Source organism: Corvus moneduloides, chromosome 16 (assembly GCF_009650955.1).
Source record: "Corvus moneduloides isolate bCorMon1 chromosome 16, bCorMon1.pri, whole genome shotgun sequence".
Taxonomy (NCBI): domain Eukaryota; kingdom Metazoa; phylum Chordata; class Aves; order Passeriformes; family Corvidae; genus Corvus; species Corvus moneduloides.
Window position 1 is genome coordinate 12,605,845 of NC_045491.1, and position 20,472 is coordinate 12,626,316.

Genomic DNA, 20,472 nt, shown 5'->3' on the forward strand with positions numbered 1-20,472 from the left:
CAGATCTCTCAAACACAAGTGTCTTGCTGTGAAGGGGTGTAGAGGGAAAGCTCTGCAGTCACCAGGGAGGCACATTCCATGTGCCACAGCACTGCTGCCCTGTGCAAGTGCAGACAGGCAACTTCCCTTGGATGCCTTTAACTTCCCCTCCACAGTGTTGATCAAACCACCTTCCAGACAGAATTTTTAGAGCACAGAGGCCCTGACAGCCAAAAGTAGGAGGACTGTGATTTCCTCCGAGTCCTCTTTTAGGTGTTACAAGTAGAATCTGTTACTAACAGATCTTGAAAGGGAATGGCAAAAGGCCAGGCTAGCTAGAGATGTTTGGGAAATGAACATCACTATTGCATAACATTGTGAAAACTGAGATTGCTATTTACAGAGTGCTTATGCTGCAAGATCAGCAGCTCTTCCACATGAGATTGTCTGTGTTTCAGCACTCCCACATACACACTTTGGATTCTCCAAAGATGAAGAAAAAAACTAATACCACATAGGCCATAAAGAAATGGAAACTCCTGTAACAAAGAGCAAGAGAAGTTCCCCTTCCTCATCCCAGCACAATCCTAAATCAACTCCTCAGCAGAGTTCCATGAGCATCCAACCACTGGTCTTGTAGTTCTTGTGATCTGAACCAGACATAACATCCTCCCTCTTTCAACAGCTCAACAGCTACAGAGCTCATCAGGACACCTTTGGAGGTGAACAAGAACAAGGAACATCCAGGTGGGAAAACAGCCAGCGTTGCTACAGCCACCCTTGGTGGCACAGAAGGAACAAGAAAACTACATAGGAACATCACATTCACTCAAGGAACTGAGAACAGCAGTCCCAGCTTGGACTCTGCCTTGTACCAGAGCCTGCTTACAACAACAGGTTTTATATGATTGTTTTTATATATCTCAGCTTTTTGTAAAAGTGTTTGATCAGACAGAAAAGCAAATGTTCCTCAGTCCAGCAGGAGAGGTTGCATTCGAGTTTCCAGGGCATCAGTTGAAGCTGACCTCAAACTGACCTCTACAATCCCAAAACGGGGATTGTTCTCTGCTTCTGCCACACATCCCTCACACAAATCCAGGCTGCTCTCTCTGATTTCCTTAGGGAGGCTCCTAATGTACAAACCAAGCAAAAAAAGTAAAAAGTCTTAGCAAGGATCAATACTGGAGATGAAAGTGTTACTGAGAATAAATTCTCGTGGTTTTTCAGCCTCTATGTGGTAACTGTGATGGGGACAAGTCAATAACTAGTATGAACATCTCTCAGACTTTACAGCAGCACACCTGAGTGCTAAACATTATTATCCTCTGCAGAGAGACAGGAAACAGGCTGAGTTAGGTGAGGTACAGCCTCAACAAGTGCAGTCCACTTAGTGCACTGCTGTGGAAGGGCACAGACTCTGAAGGAGAAAACTGGACCTACAAGGAGAGACTCAAACAGTATTTAGGCCAGCAGAGAGAAAAGTATGAGGTCTTGGGGGAGACAGTAGTTATCAAATATGTAAAAGGCAAAGAAAAAGAAATATTCCAGCCTCCAGGTCCTTTGAGGGCAGGACAAATAGTAAGGATTTGATTTTTTTCCTGTTTTGAAACTTAGGCTAAATGTAAATGTTAGAAATAAAGTTTTAAAGCTAAGATCAGTTCAGAAATAAGCAAATTGCCTGGGGAGGCTGCAGAAGCTGCAGAACAGATCAGCATCCTAGAAGGGCATGGGCGTGCACTAATGCAGACTGATGCTACCTTCAGGCAGCAGCCTGACCTTCTGCCATGCTTTCAGTGCAGGATTCAAAGACAAATTCAACCCCTTTGGGTAATCAGCAGGAAACTGAACTACATCTCTGGAGTGCCAGCCTGTCCTCATAGCTGTGGTACTGCCCTACCAGCCAACAACCAACTGCATCCTCATCTGCCTCTGAAGCATGGAGCCAGAACAGCTTTCCTGCTGCAGTGGCCAGCTGATAAAACCAGAGCTGGCACAAGGGGAATAAACATTTACATGAACACTACCAGTTGTGATCAACTTGCAGCACACCAGGCTGACAGGAACAACAGAACTCAATTCAGGTAAGATGTCACATCAAGATACATCCTCATTTCTCCACAGTCAGCCGCCTCTCCTGGCCCTGCCTGGCTGATACCCATGGACAGCACAATGCAGGAGGCTTTGTAAAAGAAAGATTAGGTTAGTTACTAACTCTATTGTCATTCTGCCACCCTTCCAGTTCTAGTGAACTTTATCTTTGAGGGCAAACTATCGAGCAGATCAAACAGAGAAGGAAAACAAAAGCATCTCTGATTAAGGGCTTATTTTCAAGGAAGGCATGGTACTTATAGGCTTCACATTTTCAGGTAAGATTTAAGTTGCATATTACTTTCATGTGTTTTGCTTAGCTTTTGCATTTTGATCAACTTAAATGATTTCCATTTTCCCTTTCTAGTTTGCTTGCCAGGGGTTAGTATTGTGTGAGTAATGAGAACAGTATGCAATGGTTAGGTAACAAGAATTTTCCAACTAGAGAAATAGTCAAGGATGAAAAAGCCTCTGTGTAAATAAATTTATCATAGATTCAAGATGAACAGAATGATTTGCTTCATGCACATACAACTGAAACATGACAGCCTACAGACACAAAGACCTACCAAGAGGCAAACTATTCCCCCCTCTCCACCTCCATCCCCCCTTCGAAACCCTGTTATTTCATTATCTAAAAAAAACCCCAAAAGTATCAGCCCAAATGGCACCGCAGGATTTCTGTGGGAGTAATGTACAAGTCCCTTTTTTAGTCTGTAAAACTCTGAACTTGAGTGCTCTGAAATACCTTGGAGGCGAGCACTCTGGAGCAGAGAGCTCCTGGACATCACCCTCAGCGCCTCCCTAAAAGCAACAGAGCCCAGCAGCACTGCAGCCTGAGCTGGGGCTCAGGAAAATGGCCTGAAGCTCCAGCTTTGGCAATAGCAGAGCTTCCTGCCTATTCTGCAAGCCAGCAATGTCACAGGACACAGGTCCTCTGGTGAGGGGCTCTCCTCTTGCTCCATCTTTCCTGATCTCTGCTCACTCACACAAAGCATTCAGACCTAAAGGCCACAGGTCTCTTATACAACCTGCAGCCAAGACCCTCTATTATTTGCTTCAGAATTTTAGCAGGCTTGGAAGTTTTCTGGAAGCAAGGATGGATTAATGGAGTCCAGAGCTGCTTTCCTTTCTTAGGAGGATCTAGACTCCCTCATTGACAGCAAGAAAGGAAGAGGAGTTTGGGCATCTGCCCTCCACTGCCCTTCCGTACCTCTGTGCTAGGGAAGCAGCACAGAGCTGTGCAAGACACTGGGAGGGACAGGGAGCATTAAGTGGTGCTGAGGTGACAGATTAGCTCAAAGGACCAGGAGCTAACGAGGCCTGCTTGCTGCAAGCACTTTCCATTGCCCACGATCGACCAAACGATCCCTGCTCCTGCCCAGGGTGGATAATCAGTGCGTCACTCCCATAAATAGAAGCGCATCCTGCACTGAAACACTGACCTAATATTTTCTAATGGTTATAAGACCAGACTTGGTGCTCCTTAGTCAAAGGTCAGTTGCTCCCCAAAGTGTATTATTTAAAAGGAAATCAATGATGTTTAAGTTTCTGAGCAAATGGAAGGGTGTGCTTGGTTTATCCTGGCAGTGGCAGAGCACAGTGGCATTGCAGAGGGAGGGTGGAAAGACAGGAGAAACACTAAGATTTACTCAGTCACAAGAAAAGCCATTCAGCCATACTGTATTCAGTGTAACAGTACATGGAATGGATGATCTTAAGACTAGACACCATTTTGTCCAACACAGCCAACAGGAATTTAATTTTTATATCTATTTCAGAGAGACTGCAGGTTTAACATACACATACACATGCTAAATTGTAAGCCAGAGCCAAGAAAAACTTGCCATTCACTTAGGAGAAAGCAATTTGGTGCTATGTGGCAGGGTTTTATTTCACACTAGAGCTCATTTGAGGCAGAAACACACAACCCCAGTGAGGGCCACCTCTTCATGCCAGTCACACAAAACCTCTTCACAAGAGGAGACATGCAAGGTTGTGCTACACAGCACAAAGAGAAAGCCCAGCTCATTTTGATGGATGATTGTCTCATCTCTGCACCATGTAGTGCCAGAGGGTAAACCAGAGTTCCAACGGCTGAAGAGCTTTACTTCAAGTAAGCATGTTTAAAGGGAAAATTATTAACTTTATACGTTCTTGTTTGCAGAATGAGAAAAAATCAACCAGATACACTTTGGACTACAACTGCATCATTATCTAAAATGCAGAACATCATATTCCTCAAGTTTTGAAAGACTCAACACCATGGGACAAACCCCAGTGATGTTCAAACTGGAATTCTGTTCACCAATGTAAAGTTAACACTCACCAAATACAAAGCAGGAAAATACAAGGAAATACTCACCAAATACCAGCAATCTGGAGTTTTGCTGCAGGCAACAGGTCAGCTGTCGACTAAGCAGCATTGAAGCCATTTTATCTTTTCTTTACTGAAAAAGACTCAATCTTGAGAGATTTCTTTCTGGTTGATGTTCTGGAAAAAAAAAAAAAATGCAAACACTTATTTATGTCCCTAGAGATGCAGCGACTATTACTGCGCTGCTCATTTCAACTCCCCCTTTCACTAATTTCCATCCAAAGACACCAAGAGCATGGTTTGATGGATTAATGCTGATGCTCAGAGCAGTCTCAGGACTGAGCCCCATATCTGATTCTTGGCTTGGTCTTACTAAGGCAAAATACTTCTAGGCTAAAGCTGTATGTCCCAGCTTCTGCAGGGCCAGGGGGTAAAGGTCAGCACCTATTTTCCCTTGCTCTCCCTCTCTACTTTCTCTATATATGTAGACTGTATTGAACTTTAAAAAAATTGTTTCCAGTCAGTCTCTCAAGCCAAAGCTGATGTTTTTTATTTGACCTAAGTTTATAAGAAAAATCTCATCTAATATAAAAGACAGCAGGACAAGCATTAGGAAATAAAAGAAAATCAATCTCCTGAAAAACCAGTTTATACCCATTAATCATAACCCTGTGAAGAGAGAATGTGAGAGCTGAGATTGTCCAGCCTGAAGAAGGCTCAGGTTGCATCCCATCAATGTGTAATGAATACTTGATGGGAGCGAGTAAAGAAGGGGCCAGGGGCTTCTCAGAGGTGTCCAGTGATGGGATAAGAGGCCATGGGCACAAACTAAAATACTCTGAGCTCCATCTAAACACAGGAAAACCCCAGGCAGGTTGCCCAGAGAGGGCATGGAATCACCATGCCTGGAGATATCCACAACCCAAACAGTCCAGAGCAGACTGCTTTAGGTGTCACTGCTTGAGCAGAGGGCTGGACCAGACACCCTCAGCTCCCTCCCAGACTCAGCCATTCTGCAGTTCTGCCTCAGGTGGTTACATATAACTGACCTTGGAAAGTCAAGTAGCATGAAAATAACATGACTCCCTTTTCACTCTGGATCACTTGTGCAGAAAGCCTGGCTGGAAGTCAGGAATAGATAAAACAGATCATTGAATTATTATCCAGGACACAGGTTAAATTCAAACTTCACACTTATCAGCATGGCCCCCTGTGTTCTGTGCAGGACACTGGAGCCCTTTGCCTGGCATTTGAACCTTGCTGGATGCAGACCACGGAGCAGCAGTGGACCGAGGCTTGCAGCCCAAGCAAAATGTCATTATCCATAAACCTGGAAAAATTTTATTTAACAATAGTAGACATGATCTTCCAGCAGAAAGAGATCACAGTTTACAGCTTCCATCAGTCTTATGCCATCAATAAAACATGCCAGCAGATGTTTGTGACCAGATGCAGGGAAGTAGCTGAACTATTGCTACCATGATAGCAAGTATCTCTTACCCAGAACTAAAATATGAGAAATTTAGTTTCTTTATTGTCTTTATGCAAAATACTATTTGTTCTCCTTCACACTTGAGCTTTTTCAAAATATATAAAGGAAAACAAAAAACCTCTTGCCTACGGAGATTTATAAATTCATAGACCTATTAAGACTCAGGAACAAAGCAAATTCCCTGTGCCTTTCTAGACAGTAGCACTTGGTTTCACTTAGTTTGCTCTGAGTTCAAGTTAAAATTCAAGGTACTCTGCAATGTGCCAATGTGAGCAAACACTTGCACAACACTTGTGCACACGCTGGAGGAGCAAGATTAGCTTCCTAAGGCTTTGGGTCATAAGTGCTGAGGGAACTAGTTTATTTTGTTTCAGAAAAGAGTAACTTCACTTATAAGACAAGATCAGTTTAATTCATTCATTATGTTTTCTCTCTCGACTTCTTCTTTAGTTGTGCTAATTTTTGCATAATCAATGTGTGAAGAAATATCCCAACACCATGGATTTCTTATCTCATGACTACCCTCTAGCAAAAACCAAATGCCAGTCTAAGTCAGTGAGAAAATGCCCAGCACCTCGACTGATGTCCTCTGCTCAGAGCTGGTTATCTGGTCTATACTTCTCCAATCTCCAATTCCCTCCATAAGTTTGCTCTGCAAAGTATCACTTTTTAAGAGGCTGTTAAAAGGTAACACAGCTTTGCAGGAACTCACAAAAGGAGCAGTGCAAACGTACGTAACAACCCACCAAGGTTCACTCCTTAGTCTCATGCCCTTCAGTCATCTCCCATGGGGGTTTTGCTGCCAGCTGTCCAGCTTTCCTTCTCCACAAGGATGAGATGCCTCTTCACATACAAATCAAAAACACCTTCCAGTCACACTCCACAGCTGTGCCCACCACTGTCCAGGTTTCCCTTCTTCTTCCCTCCCTACGTGAGCCATGCCTATGTCTGCTCCCAGAATGTTACTTATTTTTTTCTTATACTTACTGTTTATCTTGAGTCCTTTAATAGCTAAACTACAGCATTCATTAGAGGCTGAAAAAAATAATTGGAAATGATATTGGCTTTCTGAACTACTCGTAGAAAAAAAATTACTGCATGAGGTTTAAAAATAAAGTAGCTTAGTCCTAATTTTCCTTGACAGTTCTTATATAAAAAGTTTTACCATTTTCTAGTCCAGAGTCAGAATAAATCATGTAATATCACATGTGAGTATAACTAAACCCAACATCTTTTCCATCTCCATTATGCACACAGGCTCTCACAGGAGATCAGCTGATGTGATTGGTATCTTAGTCTAAGCAAGCATTATTTGGTTATCACAATAACCAATTGAATTTTGCCTCCATAACTCATCTCCTGATCGATTCCCACTGGCCCAGCCTGTTCCAGCACTGCAAGCAGCAGCAGCAGCAGAGTTTGCAAGCCAGCAGAAATCAGCTCTGTTGCACATGTCAGAGCCGCAGCGATGCCACGCTCCATCACCGCTGCTGCTCCGGAGCCACTGCGGACACACAAATTCCCTAAATCCAGGCAAAACACAGCCACCAATTTCAGACACCTGACAGGAAAGGGGATGGGAAGGACCACCAGAGCATGAAGATGTGACACCCTTCCAGAAAAAGATTCATAAGTCTACCCCATACATTTTTCCTCTCCTGGCAACTGAGCTGGAGGAGGCCATAGGTGCAGATGACTCTACACAACTGCTATTCTCAAGTGAATGCTCAGTACTTTAATTTTCCAAATACATTTGCATAATTTTGTCTGTAATTTCTCATTACATAAAGTGTGTTTGCCACTGCATATGTTTAAGCCACAGCCACATTCTTCTAGTGAGAAAAACTATTTTCAAAGAGGAAGCTCAGTCCAGTTTATCAAATACATGAAAAACATAATGTGCATTTTTAAAATGCATGCTGTGAAACTGGATGTATTTTTTTTAAACAGCAGCTGCTAAATTTCTGTACCAAGTGATTACTTCTGACAGATAAAACTAGTTACTAGGGACAACAGTCATTCAGCAGCAGCAGCCTACTGTGAACATAGAAAGAAGCATTGTTTCCATGAGCAAACATGATTGTGTTTTTTTGGGGGGGGAAACCCTGGAAAAAATTTTAAAAAGAGGGGGCTCAATCTAGATATAAGAGTGAAAATAGACAAATTGGGAGTTTGTGCACCAATCTCACTCCCTAGCAGAGAAGCTAATGCAGCATGACATCCGTGTGCCAGACTGCAGCTCACAGAACCTGCCCTGGAAAACATCCTCTGGGGAGGTGCAAAGGTAAAGGCAAAACCGATACCCAGTGGGGTGGGAGGAGAAGCCAGCTCTGCAGGTTTGGGAGGAGAAGTCAGCTCTGCAAATCTGCGTCTCCTTCTTGCAACTCTGACAAAGACACAGAAACCTGTTTGAAATTCATGGGGGCACATTCATCTGTCCCTCAGCTGCTCCAAACCCATTTAACCAGGAACAATTACATGGTTTAGAAACAGCAGCACAAGCTGCACTGGTCAATTACTTCACAAGGCTTCCAAAAAGTGGATTTGGGGAGCTGGGGAGTAGGGACCTAAAGGCAAATTCATTCCTTTTTTTACTGGTTTCCTTTGCTTGACTTTTCCAGGCTGCACAGCAAGGGTATAGTCATGCTAAGTGCTAATTGTTGTGAAATTTAAAGCATCTCTGACTATCTCTTAGTCCTGTTGCTTGGATCCGTGTGCAGGTGAACCCAGCCCAAGGCTCACTCACACTGTGAGCGGCACAGGGGCTGCTGGTGGGTGCAGAGGCTGCAGCAGCCCTGCTGCTCTCTAGGAGCCCAGGCAGCACCAGCATTGTGCCTGAATGCCAACCCTCCCTTCCCACAGCCAGCCTGCCCAGGCATCCCTCAGGTGAGCTGGCACAGACAGGATGCAAGGAGGGAGTCCCTCCAAGAGGCAAAAAGGCTCTTTATTTTACAGCTCAGTGTGCTTTGACACTGCTCTTTCTGCATCTGCCTTTTAACAGTGAAGGAACTGCAAACTGGGAAGCCAAGTCAGCTGTGGTTCCTGACACTAAAAAGGACAATGTTGAAAAGTCAGGCAGGACCCAGGTCCATCTTGGAGTTGTTAATGGGGCACAAGTCTCCTGGCTTGTAGTGTTCATGAACAAGCATCTTTAACGATATCAGTGATTTAGCTCAGGTATTTTACTCCTGTAAACAGCTCAAGGAGATCCCAGAGTCTGGAATAGCCCCACAATTTCACAAAGAAACGTAAGTACGGGCAAGGTAGAAGACAGTCAAGGCTGTCATCCGTTAAACATAATCATGTCCTTCCTTAGTCTGCATTTGAGGAAGAATCAGGTAATGTAATGTCATCATGGTATCTGCATAAAAAGATCCAATGAACGCAGCACTGCTTGAAAATGCACAGCCCCACCCTCCTTTGGGGAGACAGGGAATGTCCACACCCAGCAGATCAAAGCAAAGCAACTGAATGAATTCACCAGTTATTGACAGAGCACGGGCTGATGCTAGAAATCCTGACTTCCTGCTTTAGCCACATAAATGTAGTAAACAACAATGTAAATAAAGAGGCCTGGCAGCATGTTGATGTACGTAGCTGCAGTTCACTTGGTCCCAGGAGCAGAGTTAAGAGTTCAGTATAGACTATGGAATTATGAAAGCCTGAGCGCACACAATGAAATACAACAGGTCCTTTTACTTCAACAGGGGTTTTATCCCAAAGTATAGTTCTGAAACAAATTTGAATTAGCTTACAGCAGCATTTGGAGAAGTCTGTAAGAGTAACACCAAGAACTTAGAAATTCAGTCATAGCTAGGCTAAAGTTATCTCAAATGAAATAGAATAGAATTGAATAGAAAAGTCCTGTTAAGAGGAAGTTGAAAGAAGATTTACATCTAGTGTTCATAAAAGCCTGGCATTAGATTTTTTCATCACGTGTCTATACAAACCCAGCACAAAACAGAGCTGGAAGCCTCAACTTCAAGAAGAACAGTACCTGGCAGCATCTTCATGAGAGGGCACAGCAAAGAACAAGAAGCTGCTCATCCCTTGGTCAACCAAAGGCCACAGCCTCGTACTCCAGAAGTGATGGTGGTTCCAGGCACCCCACACAGCAGGATCAGGACAGAGACTGACACCCTGAAAGAGGTGTGATGGGTCTGCAGGACCCAGCCAAAAGAGACCCCTGAGCACTTTGAAGCTCAACACTTATGTGGCCCAATTTCATGGGCAGCAGCTGAGAAAGAGCAAAGTGTGGCTCTCCCCAAGGCCTGGCAAGCCTATGCCTGCAGAGCTCACCAAGGCACTTCCTACCAGGAACACCAGCAACAGAACACTGACCTGCAAGTGGAAACGTCTATCTACCACCTAAATGGATTTTGCCAAAACCCACAAAAGCTGACAGGCTGTTTATGCCTCTAATAATCTTAATGGCTTTGTGTAGAACAGTATGTAATTGAAAACTCCATGATTGTACTTAAGTTGTCAAGGACACAGTTGTCATAGTTACAAGTAAAGCTCAAGTGTTGGTTATTCAGGGTTGCCTATTTATTTTTTGACACCAACAGCGTTGGACAGTCCCACAAGTCTTCAGGAGAATAGAAATGGAGAGACTGGTTTTGTCCTTCATGTCTTGACAAAACAGTAAATACTGCACACAAAAGCATAATAAACTGGTTTTTTGCACAGCTCCCTTCTCTCCCTCCACATGCAGCTGGCATTCAAGTCTGTCTGTTGTGAGCACTGCAGCAAAAGCACAAACCAAGCTTCACTGCACAAGATGAAAATCTCACACCTACAGCTTGGAAGTACTGTCCAGTACCCATGAGGACATGACAATCCCTACCTCCTTCATGGGACCTGCACTCCGGTCAGGGCTGAACCAGCAGTAAAGCCAGAACAGGTTCAGTCCTTCCATCAAGTTTTAAAACTCATTTACAGTCAAAAGTGACACTACACTCATGTCCAGGTTCTCCTTCTCAAGTGCCGTCTAAGCAGGGTTTGGTGGCTGGATATGAACATATGATTTTCTTTTTTCTTAAAATAAAATATTTCTGCCCTTGTCTCTGTTCACCCTCTCTTCAAAAAATATTGGGCCAAGGAAGGACTCCCGGTTCCTAAACCAATAAATAAGAACAGGTAGGAATGTTGTGATTATGGCACACTAGGATTCAGTTGACCCACTAAACTTTTGAGCAGCTCATTTTTGATCCAAGAACTATTGGCACAGCTAAAGTGGGATGATATGTGCCTATACCTTCCCTGTGAAAGAAGTACATTGTCTCAGGAAAAGAAAAAATGGGATTGAAAAAGCATCTGCTAGAAATTGGGCAAGTTCCAGATGCAAAGCCAACAATAACTACATAAATGGCATAATGATACATAAATGCTGATTAAAAACAAGCACAACTAAACTTATATTAGCTGAAAAATTCTAAATTTTTTTAGTAGTTCCCCCTGAAAAAACCTGCACTTTGATATTTCAGTGAACTTTACCAGTGAGGTACATATAAAAACATCTCTTCAAGCCTGCATGTTTTAAATCCATTATTTTAAATGCAGATGGCAACAACATATCGAAACCATTCCTGTTCATTTCCATATATTTCCCAGACCAAAACAGCCCAGCTCACAATGGATTAAACAAATTATGGCACAGCCATGCTTTTCAGATTAGTTGCTCCACAAGCATTTTGTAGTTTTGAAAAAATTAAAGTATTGCCTTCAAAGTAATACCTTCAAGTGGCATTTCCAAGGAAATTCAGTTATATTCCTTGTAAGATTTTATTCCTAGCATCTTACTGCTGCCTCCTCAGAGATCAGGAGAATAGATAAATAGCATAAAATAAAAGCACAATTTATTTTTCTGTGTCCTAAGGCATAAAACAGCTCACTTGGAGACAGCCTGCACCAAACCAAGGGAAATGTCTTAAGCCAGGGCGAGAGCTCTGCTTTCTCAAGGTGACCCCCATTCCAGCTGAGGACATGGAAAAGCAGAGCCATGCGGGCTCCAGAAAACAAACCAGGAGCAGGATCCCTGCGTATCCATGGCAGGGACACCGTAACAACACACACACACCTGCTCAAACACAAATTCCCACATTCCCCTCTGGACACAGCGTGGCCGGACTCTGAGCCCACCCCACTGCCCGCGGGCACACGGCAAAGGCACTTACAGGACTCGGATGCAAACTCCAGCACGCAGCCAGCTCTCCCGTTGGAAGTGCTGCTCCCAAACTGCCCACAGCCAGCTCCTGGGTTGGAAGTGCTGCTCCCCGCTTCACTCCCTGCTTGTCTTCAGCGCAGGCTGCTGCCGGCTGCGCTGGTGAGGAATGCCATTGCTGCCAGCTCCTTCCAGCAGCCGCGCAGCGGGGACAGGCATCACCCAGAGGAAGCCCTGAGCTGCAGCCCCGCAGCTCAGCTGGGGGGATGCCCCAGTTAATGAAGGTTAATGGAACCAGCTCCTGGCAGCTACAGCCCGTGCTCAGCCAAAGCCAGCAGAGAGGAATACCCGACTCGCCTCAACCCCGAGAGCATCTGGCTCTGGAATGTGGGCGTCCGAGTTCATCCAAAAGCCTCCTCGGCAGCTCTCTGGAAACAAATTCCGAGATGCAGAGCCAGACTGCGTTAAGGTTTGAAATGGCTCCTTAGTTTTCAACAACTGCGGAAGTTGAAGAACAGGTTTTGTCTCTAAACCCCGTATTTTTACTCTGGTTTGCAAATATCCTCAAGGTGACACCCAGGCACAGGACTGTCACAGAATAACCTTGGTTTGGTTCATTCCCTTCAGGTGGTGCGCAGGCATCACGACAGCCAGCACGCATCCCAGCCGCACCTCCCGCTGCACACTGCTCCTGACGGGAATGGGGGAGATGTGGATACCCACAAAACACCAGCAGCGTCCCTTCAGACACAGGGATGCAGGGAAAAGCAGCACAGGGTGCCATGGCCGCGGCTGGGCTGCCATCGCCAGGTTGCCATGGTACCGGGGGGCAAGAGGGAAGATGCGCCAGAACGCAGAGAGAGGCTATGCTGCTTCAGATTTAAATCCCTGTGACAGCATTTCGGCCGAGCCACTGCACGGTTGCTGTGGCAACCGACTAGTGAAAAATCACAGAGGAAATCTGTAATTATTACAAGCGAGGTGGTGACTTACCCACTTCAGTAATCAGGGCATTTAAACGAGCAGAGGAGGGGGAGCCTGTGCTCCCCAACAGGCAGGGCTGCAGTGCAGCAGGGCGCCAGGTGTGAGAGCTGAGCTGGGGGTCCCGCTTCAGGCTCTGCAGGCTCCAGCTGTGGGATGCAACACTTGGGCAGGATGCTTCCTAAGCAGAGGGTTTGGACTGACGCCCTGCACCCTGTCTGCAAGGGGGGAGATGAGGGAGCAGCCAGAGCCAGCCCCAGACTTGTGCTGCTGGTTCAGCACGAGCAGAGTCGGGTGCAAGGAAGGGCCCAAGGCAGACAGAGGCAAGGACAGATATCAGCAGCAAGGGACAAAGACGGAAGATGCAATGCTTACAGGAAGCAGATAAGGCTCCTGGCAAACGTCACTCCAGTTTGTGCTGCTCCTGCAGCACCACACTTCCTTCTTCCCCTTCACTCAGAGCAGCCACAGCAGCAGTGTTGGTTCGGCTGGGGAGGGTGGTGTGATGATCACTGTGCTAACACGGGAACAACGAGGGACAAAGTCATTCAGGCAGACTAGGTACACTCTGCAGTGTGTCCATTGTAACACTACCAGGTCATTTACACACCAACAGATGCCACACCAGCATCCACACAATCCATTTACACCCGTTGCAGGAGTACAAGTTTTAAAGCCACCATGCTGTTTTCCAGAACTTTTCTACCCAAAATGGACAATTGATCAGCATCCAGACAAACTGCCAATCAAAATGCCACTAATACCAACAAGGAAGTGAATCAGATGTGGTTAATCCTGTTCTGGTTCCCTTCTCCCTTTGCTGGAGACTGTAGCCTGGGATCTCATGTGAGTACTGTGAGCAGCTGCCAAGAAAGGAGCCCAGACTGCAGCTATTTGTAAGACAGATCCCACAACGAGCAGTTGATTTGATCCAAAATAAGAACCAAAACTGATCCCCCACCTTCTTCATAATTTAAAATCTGTTATTAATTACATACACAGACTGTAAACAACACATTTAAGCTGGCCTGTCCTGTTTACCAGTCATTAGAACAAACTGCTGGCTTTAAACTGAACCTGTTAACCAGATAATCTACCACAGAAAGTGCCATAATACTATTCAGACAGATGGTTAATGCAGGGACACATGACAAAGCAGAGGGGGAAGGACTGAGAAAAGCTGTAGGTGCTTACACTCGCCCTGTACAAAACACTGAATTCAAGAGCAATTCCTTGTGTCAGTGATTCATTACGACACTTATTCAGTGAATAATCAGGATTACAGCTCCTAAGGAAGACTGAGGTTCTTGTGCCTCTGCTGCGTGTTGCCTTGGATAATGTGAGGCTAAACTCATTAAACAAAATCATGCTGGACAAAAAGTACTTCGTGCTGCCAAGTGCTGCCAAGTTATATGGCAACATCATCTAGAGACTCCAGTCAGCACCGTGCCCCATCGTGCTGAGTCACGTTGTGTCAAACTGCTTGGAAACCCATCCTGCAGAGAGACAATAATTCCATTGTGGACTTTTATTTATCGTGGATTTTTTTTGCTTTAACCCTTGCATCAAATGGCTGATTAATACCAAACTACCACTTCCTGGGTAGAGCCTACATTCTTGTTGTTCTGTATGGCTGCTTTCATCCCTCCATACCCACAATGACCCTGCCTGGCAGGTTGGATGCACAAAGAGGATGACAATGACCATATAAATCCTGTTGCAGGGCAAAAAACTTAGAAGTCCCATGTCAGTGATTTGAAGCAACTATAACTACTAAAACTTTATTTAATATGTATTAAAAATGTGCAGTTCACAAAAGTGGGAGCTGTAACAAAAACCCCATGGACTTGCATTTGATTTAATGAAGAGAACGGTGGTAATGAAACCTATTTGAACAGTGTGTCATTGGAAAGGATGTGGCCAACCACCTGCAGTAAGTTCACGTTCCGCTCTGATTTGCAGTTGTCAAAGGAAGACTCACTCATTACACAATCCTTCACTGTTGAAAAGTAATCTCCAGCTTCAGTAGAACCAACTGTTAATGTATTTCTCTGTATCAATGCTACAAACATTCTTCTGACATACAAGATGATAATACAAGGCAAAATGGGGATCAGATTCTGGCCAGGCCACAACACCAAGTAAAAGCACATGGTTAGTATCAAAGATATTTTGTTTTTATGGAAAATATTGTAAGGTTTACTATGATATCAATGCATTTCACTGCAAATGATGGCAAATTCCTCCAGAAGCACCAAGTCCTAGTCCTCCTTCAAAAAACACAGTTGCCACAAGACTCAGCAGCAGGGTCTCAGGACCCCAAACCTGCATGAAGAGGGAAACCAACGCCTCTCTTAAGGGCTTGTTGTGTTTGGAGAAGGAATAAAGCACAAGCTGGAGTGTCATATCAACTTTTAGGTATTGTGAGCAGTAATCACTAGGTTCACCTTAAAATATATTAAGAAGTATTTCAATGCAGTTGGAAGGAAACAAAGTAAGACTATATAAATGTTGACCCCAAGTTAATTACAGAAATCTGAGCAAACAATTTGCAGACAGTAGGATAAAGATCTTATTTAGTCAAAGAAGATTACCATGAAGGGCAAAACAAAATAAAAGGACAACTGGGATTGCTTAGCTTTGTGGGAAAGCAAGCACACTGCAGCTTTCCAACCTGTGGCTGGCCAGAAGGCTGCTTCCTTGCCTAGCACATCCAGTAACTTTACACTCCGTGTACAGAGGCAGGCAGTTTTTCTTTTGTGAAAGAAGTTAAAAGGCTCGTGAACAGAGTGGAATTCAGCACAATCAGTACCACTAACTGCAGGGATTTCATTTGGTGGGCAGATATTGAGCCTGAAAAAGTCAGAGGTTGCACATGTGCAGAGCACACCTGAACTGCACCTGCATTACTCATTAATCAGTAACTACTGTAACTCACACTGACCCGGGGACAGGAGGATCACCCCCCCTCTGTTCTTCAGATGCCAACTGCTTTAATTCCCATTAAACAAGAGAACTTCACATTCAGAGAGAAAGGAACAGAGGAATTAAGCACAATTACCATGAAATTCTACTATTTAAAGTCCTATTATTTCCTGTTTATTCAGGCAACAGGTAAAAAGGAACAGCAGTTGGGGAGTTTTCAAAACAGTTCAGGAAACATAGATATGCACACAGTGTTAAAAAGACTCTGTTACTAAATTCCCTGATATGTTTAGAACATTATTTTTGGGCTCCAGATGGAGAAAGAAACTAGTGCCAATCTGATTCAGCAAGATACATGTTTCTCAAGTAGTCTCTTTTACTTCACTGCACCCATTCACAAAACTAGAGTTGTGAATGAGCCAAAGTACTCTGCTGAGTTAAAGGCAAGGTAGAAAAATTGGGAACTGGAAGACTCTCTGGTGATCAAAACCTGAAAGTTACCCACTAGGGAAAAATCCACAAGGCTCCTGCATAAACTGTGCTTATTTACTCCTTATATATTGCCTGTTTAACCAAACTAATGAATCTGCTGCATCACAGCATTTCACACAGGTACTAAACACCTGGATACAAATTGAGGAGATAAATTGGACCTTACTAAGTGTGCTAATGGCTAAAGTCACTGGTAAAGGCTCATCGAGGTACATCTCTACTGCACTCTCAACTCTCATGGTAACACTGACTGCCACACAAGAAACTGGGCTCTGCTCTTCAGTCTGGTACCTCCATGTGGAGATTTTATGCACCACATTTTGGTAGTTAAAAAGTGTTGACCAGTTTTAGGAAAACTTCTAAATTTGGAAAAATCTTTATAGAAGTTCTAATACAAGTTGAGCACGTCCAGCTTACTCACTGGGGTCAGAGAAGAGGATCCTGGAACCAAGAAACTGATGAAGGATGCCTTTTATAACTGTGATGTTAAGAGAGGCTGCATAAACATGGGAAAACAAACCCAGGATAACTACTCCAGGATGAGTACAATCAGTATGGAATAATGAGCTAGCAGTTAGGTTAAACAACTTATTTATTTAACAAAAACCTTTTGTGTGAGACGTTTATCTTCCTAAGGGTAGCTTATAAAAGTAAGCAGCATCACAACAATGGAACAGCAAGTGGTTCCCTTCTGAGTTCTGCCCTCACTGGTACTTAACCTCTCTCTCTCAAGAGGGCACTGTCATAGAAGCTCAGAGAAAGAACAACAGCAAATTTCCCTTCTCCTTCATAAAATCAGGGTTTCACCAAATGGATGCAATTGCAGGATTTATCAGTAATCAGGTAATTCTTCATAGAAGAGACATCACGTGCTTTGTGAGTGTCAGTATCATCTTAAGCTGCCCCTTTTCCCTCTTTGCTGTTAACTAGTGACAGTACATAAAAGATATTCAGAGGTTGGAGTTTTGCAAGATGAGAGGAATGTGGCTGCAAGCCTGCTAATCTTGCTCACCAGACAGAGCAGAGGATCAGTTATGCAAGGCTGAGTGTGGATTTTGACCAGATATAACAAACAGTTCCTTTCTCCTCTCTCTTTTCCATTTGGAACAACAAAAGTGAAGCTGTGAGCCATTTCCTATCATTTATCAGATCACTCCAGAAACTAATTTTCTCTGCATATTTTCTGGGGAAAAAAGATGCTTTATGCAAGTGTTGCATTCTGAAATGATGCAAACAGCCTTGGGTTTGTGGGGTAGTAGCACCTTCTGAGCTTCTCTTCTGAAGAACCCCACTTTATTTTAGCTCTCCTGTCACCTGCTCCCATCACTCAGTCTCCAATCCACACCAGAGAGATTCCTAATTTGGCAAAGAAAAATCACCAAACCCTTCTTGGTGTCCAGTGGAGTCACAAGTTCGGCTCAGAGCAAACCAGGTACACCAGTGAAAGGAAACATTCATGCAGTGTGAGGAACAAGAAGTCCACCCTGAGGAGCCACCACGCTTGACTCCCTGTTGAAACATCACCTACCCATGGAACCCATGTCCATAGTCAGTCCTACCATTTTGGTTGAACCAAGTCCCACTACACCAAAATCTACAGAGAAGTGAAACAACGAACTCTAAACTGATACACAATCACGTAAGGGTCCAATTTTAATGAATAAATAAACAGCAGGAATCCTACAGCCTACATTACTAACAAGACGTGTTTTCCAATCACCTTCTTGGCCAAGGGGAAAAAAAGTTACTGGTAAGAAATTAGGCAAGCAGTCTCCTGTTACTGCTAAAAGGAACTGGCATTTTGGATTTAATTATTGGAAGAAGAAAAGCACAAGATTTGTCAGTCATAGTTACTGCAATGCACAGACTGTTGCTGCAATCAGTAAAGTCCTCCCCAGTCAAAGGCCCCATAACATGAATCCAGCCCCTAGTACCGCTTGCCATTGTCTCCACTTGCCTCTACTCCCTCCCCTTGTAACACTAACCAGCCCTTTCTATGTTTTGCTTCAGCTGCTTTTCACAACAGCCAAGGCAGAAGCATCATGCTCCAGCAGCCCCTTCCAACACCCACTGCCCAAAGCACGGAACAAAAGAAGATTTGCTCCCCTGTATATCCATTACCTGGTAAAACCGCCCTGCAAACAAGGAACGTGGAGTTCATCTGAGCCCAGCTCATCCTCTGCTTTCCTACCTCCACCAGCACACTCTGATTGTGTAATCCTATTTCTCTCTCCAGGAAGCTGCATTGCAGCAATAGCTGTGGAGCAAAAAACAAGGCTTGCTTTATACTGGAACTGAGAGGGGAGAACACGACAGTGAATGGCAGCTCAGTCCATACTGGGTAAATCCCATCCCTCACACCTGCAGCTCAGTCCATACTGGGTAAATCCCATCCCTCACACCTGCAGCTCGGTCCATACTGGGTAAATCCCATCCCTCACACCTGCAGCTCAGTCCATACTGGGTAAATCCCATCCCTCACACCTGCAGCTCGGTCCATACTGGGTAAATCCCATCCCTCACACCTGCAGCTCAGTCCATACTGGGTAAATCCCATCCTCACACCTGCAGCTCAGTCCATGTAGAGGTAAATCCCATCCCTCACACCTGCAGCTCAGTCCATGTAGAGGTAAATCCCATCCCTCACACCTGCAGCTCGGTCCATGTAGAGGTAAATCCCATCCCTCACACCTGCAGCTCGGTCCATACTGGGTAAATCCCATCCCTCCCACCTGCGGCTCAGTCCATACTGGGTAAATCCCATCCCTCACACCTGCAGCTCAGTCCATACTGGGTAAATCCCATCCCTCACACCTGCAGCTCAGTCCATAATGGGTAAATCCCATCCCTCACACCTGCAGCTCAGTCCATGTAGAGGTAAATCCCATCCCTCACACCTGCAGCTTGGTCCATGTAGAGGTAAATCCCATCCCTCACACCTGCAGCTCGGTCCATACTGGGTAAATCCCACCCCTCACACCTGCAGCTCGGTCCATACTGGGTAAATCCCATCCCTCACACCTGCAGCTCAGTCCATACAGGTAAATCCCATCCCTCACACCTGCAGCTCAGTCCATACTGGGTAAATCCCATTCCTCCCAGCTGCAGCTCAGTCCATACAGGTAAATCCCATCCCTCACACCTGCAGCTTGGTCCATGTAGAGGTAAATCCCATCCCTCACACCTGCCATGGGGGCCTATCAGTGTCAGTGTGCTCAGCTTTGCCTGAAGTGATGCAGCTGTTAAAGATGGAGAAGTCACAGCTTGTAACCTGCCCACAGCACCCTGTGGCAGGATTACCCTCTGGCCTGTTGCTGTGAAGGAAACATCATGCCTGAAATCTGTCCAGAGCAGTTTGGTTTGGTTTCTAACAGCTTTTCTACCTGTCATGTTCTCTAATTCCCACCAAGGCAATCCTTTATATGATCAGATATATACAGTGAGAGCTGTTAAAAATGCTTCAATACAAACTTACTACCTCCATCCTGCTCCCAGTGCCCTAATTTTTTTTGGTGAACATCACAACATCAATATGAAGCAAGCACCTTGCAAAAAATGTGTAATTCGTGACAGATGTAGAAAGAGAGTTAACAGAGAAGAACAAGATGGCTGGTTCCCATTATTTGAGAAGGACTGACAGACAAATTGGGAGGAAACATAATACAAACAGAAAATATTACTGCATCAAGTTTATTTAAAATACTTAATCTTCATGATATTTATGTCACTTAAGCACTTTTCTGTATTACTGCCAGACCAATTAAAAACATATGAGTTTATTTCAGTTGTGTTTGCTGTCAAGAGATGCTGCCAAGAACCTCTGCAAACTTCATCTTTCACTGAAAGAGGAAGCCAAAATTGGCATGCTGCGGTGATGTTCAAAGTCTTTAATCAACATTGAGCCTGATGAGTTACAAATACAAATGAGGGATATTATTCTTTCCTTTCCCTGCAAACTGATTTTTTTTCCTGTTTTCCTCAGTGGCTTCTGAAGCCTGTATTCTTGCCCTACCTTATTCAGAAAGGAAGAGGCCT

At 44.5% G+C, this 20,472-nt stretch overlaps 1 protein-coding gene across 4 annotated transcripts in view; it reads right to left on the reverse strand.

The window, feature by feature from the left end:
* The window catches only part of ABAT (4-aminobutyrate aminotransferase), a 50,803-nt gene that overhangs the window by 24,000 nt on the left and 6,331 nt on the right, over positions 1–20,472 (reverse strand). For 2 of the 4 annotated variants that reach the window (XM_032125892.1, XM_032125893.1), the window contains exon 2: positions 4,433–4,561. In XM_032125892.1, coding sequence (XP_031981783.1) covers positions 4,433–4,502 — 70 coding nt within the window. In that variant the 5' untranslated portion in view covers positions 4,503–4,561. Of the gene's footprint in view, positions 1–4,432; positions 4,562–12,052; positions 12,924–18,558; positions 18,935–20,472 lie in introns of those variants that run through there. The other 2 variants (XM_032125891.1, XM_032125890.1) reach the window with 2 other exon arrangements.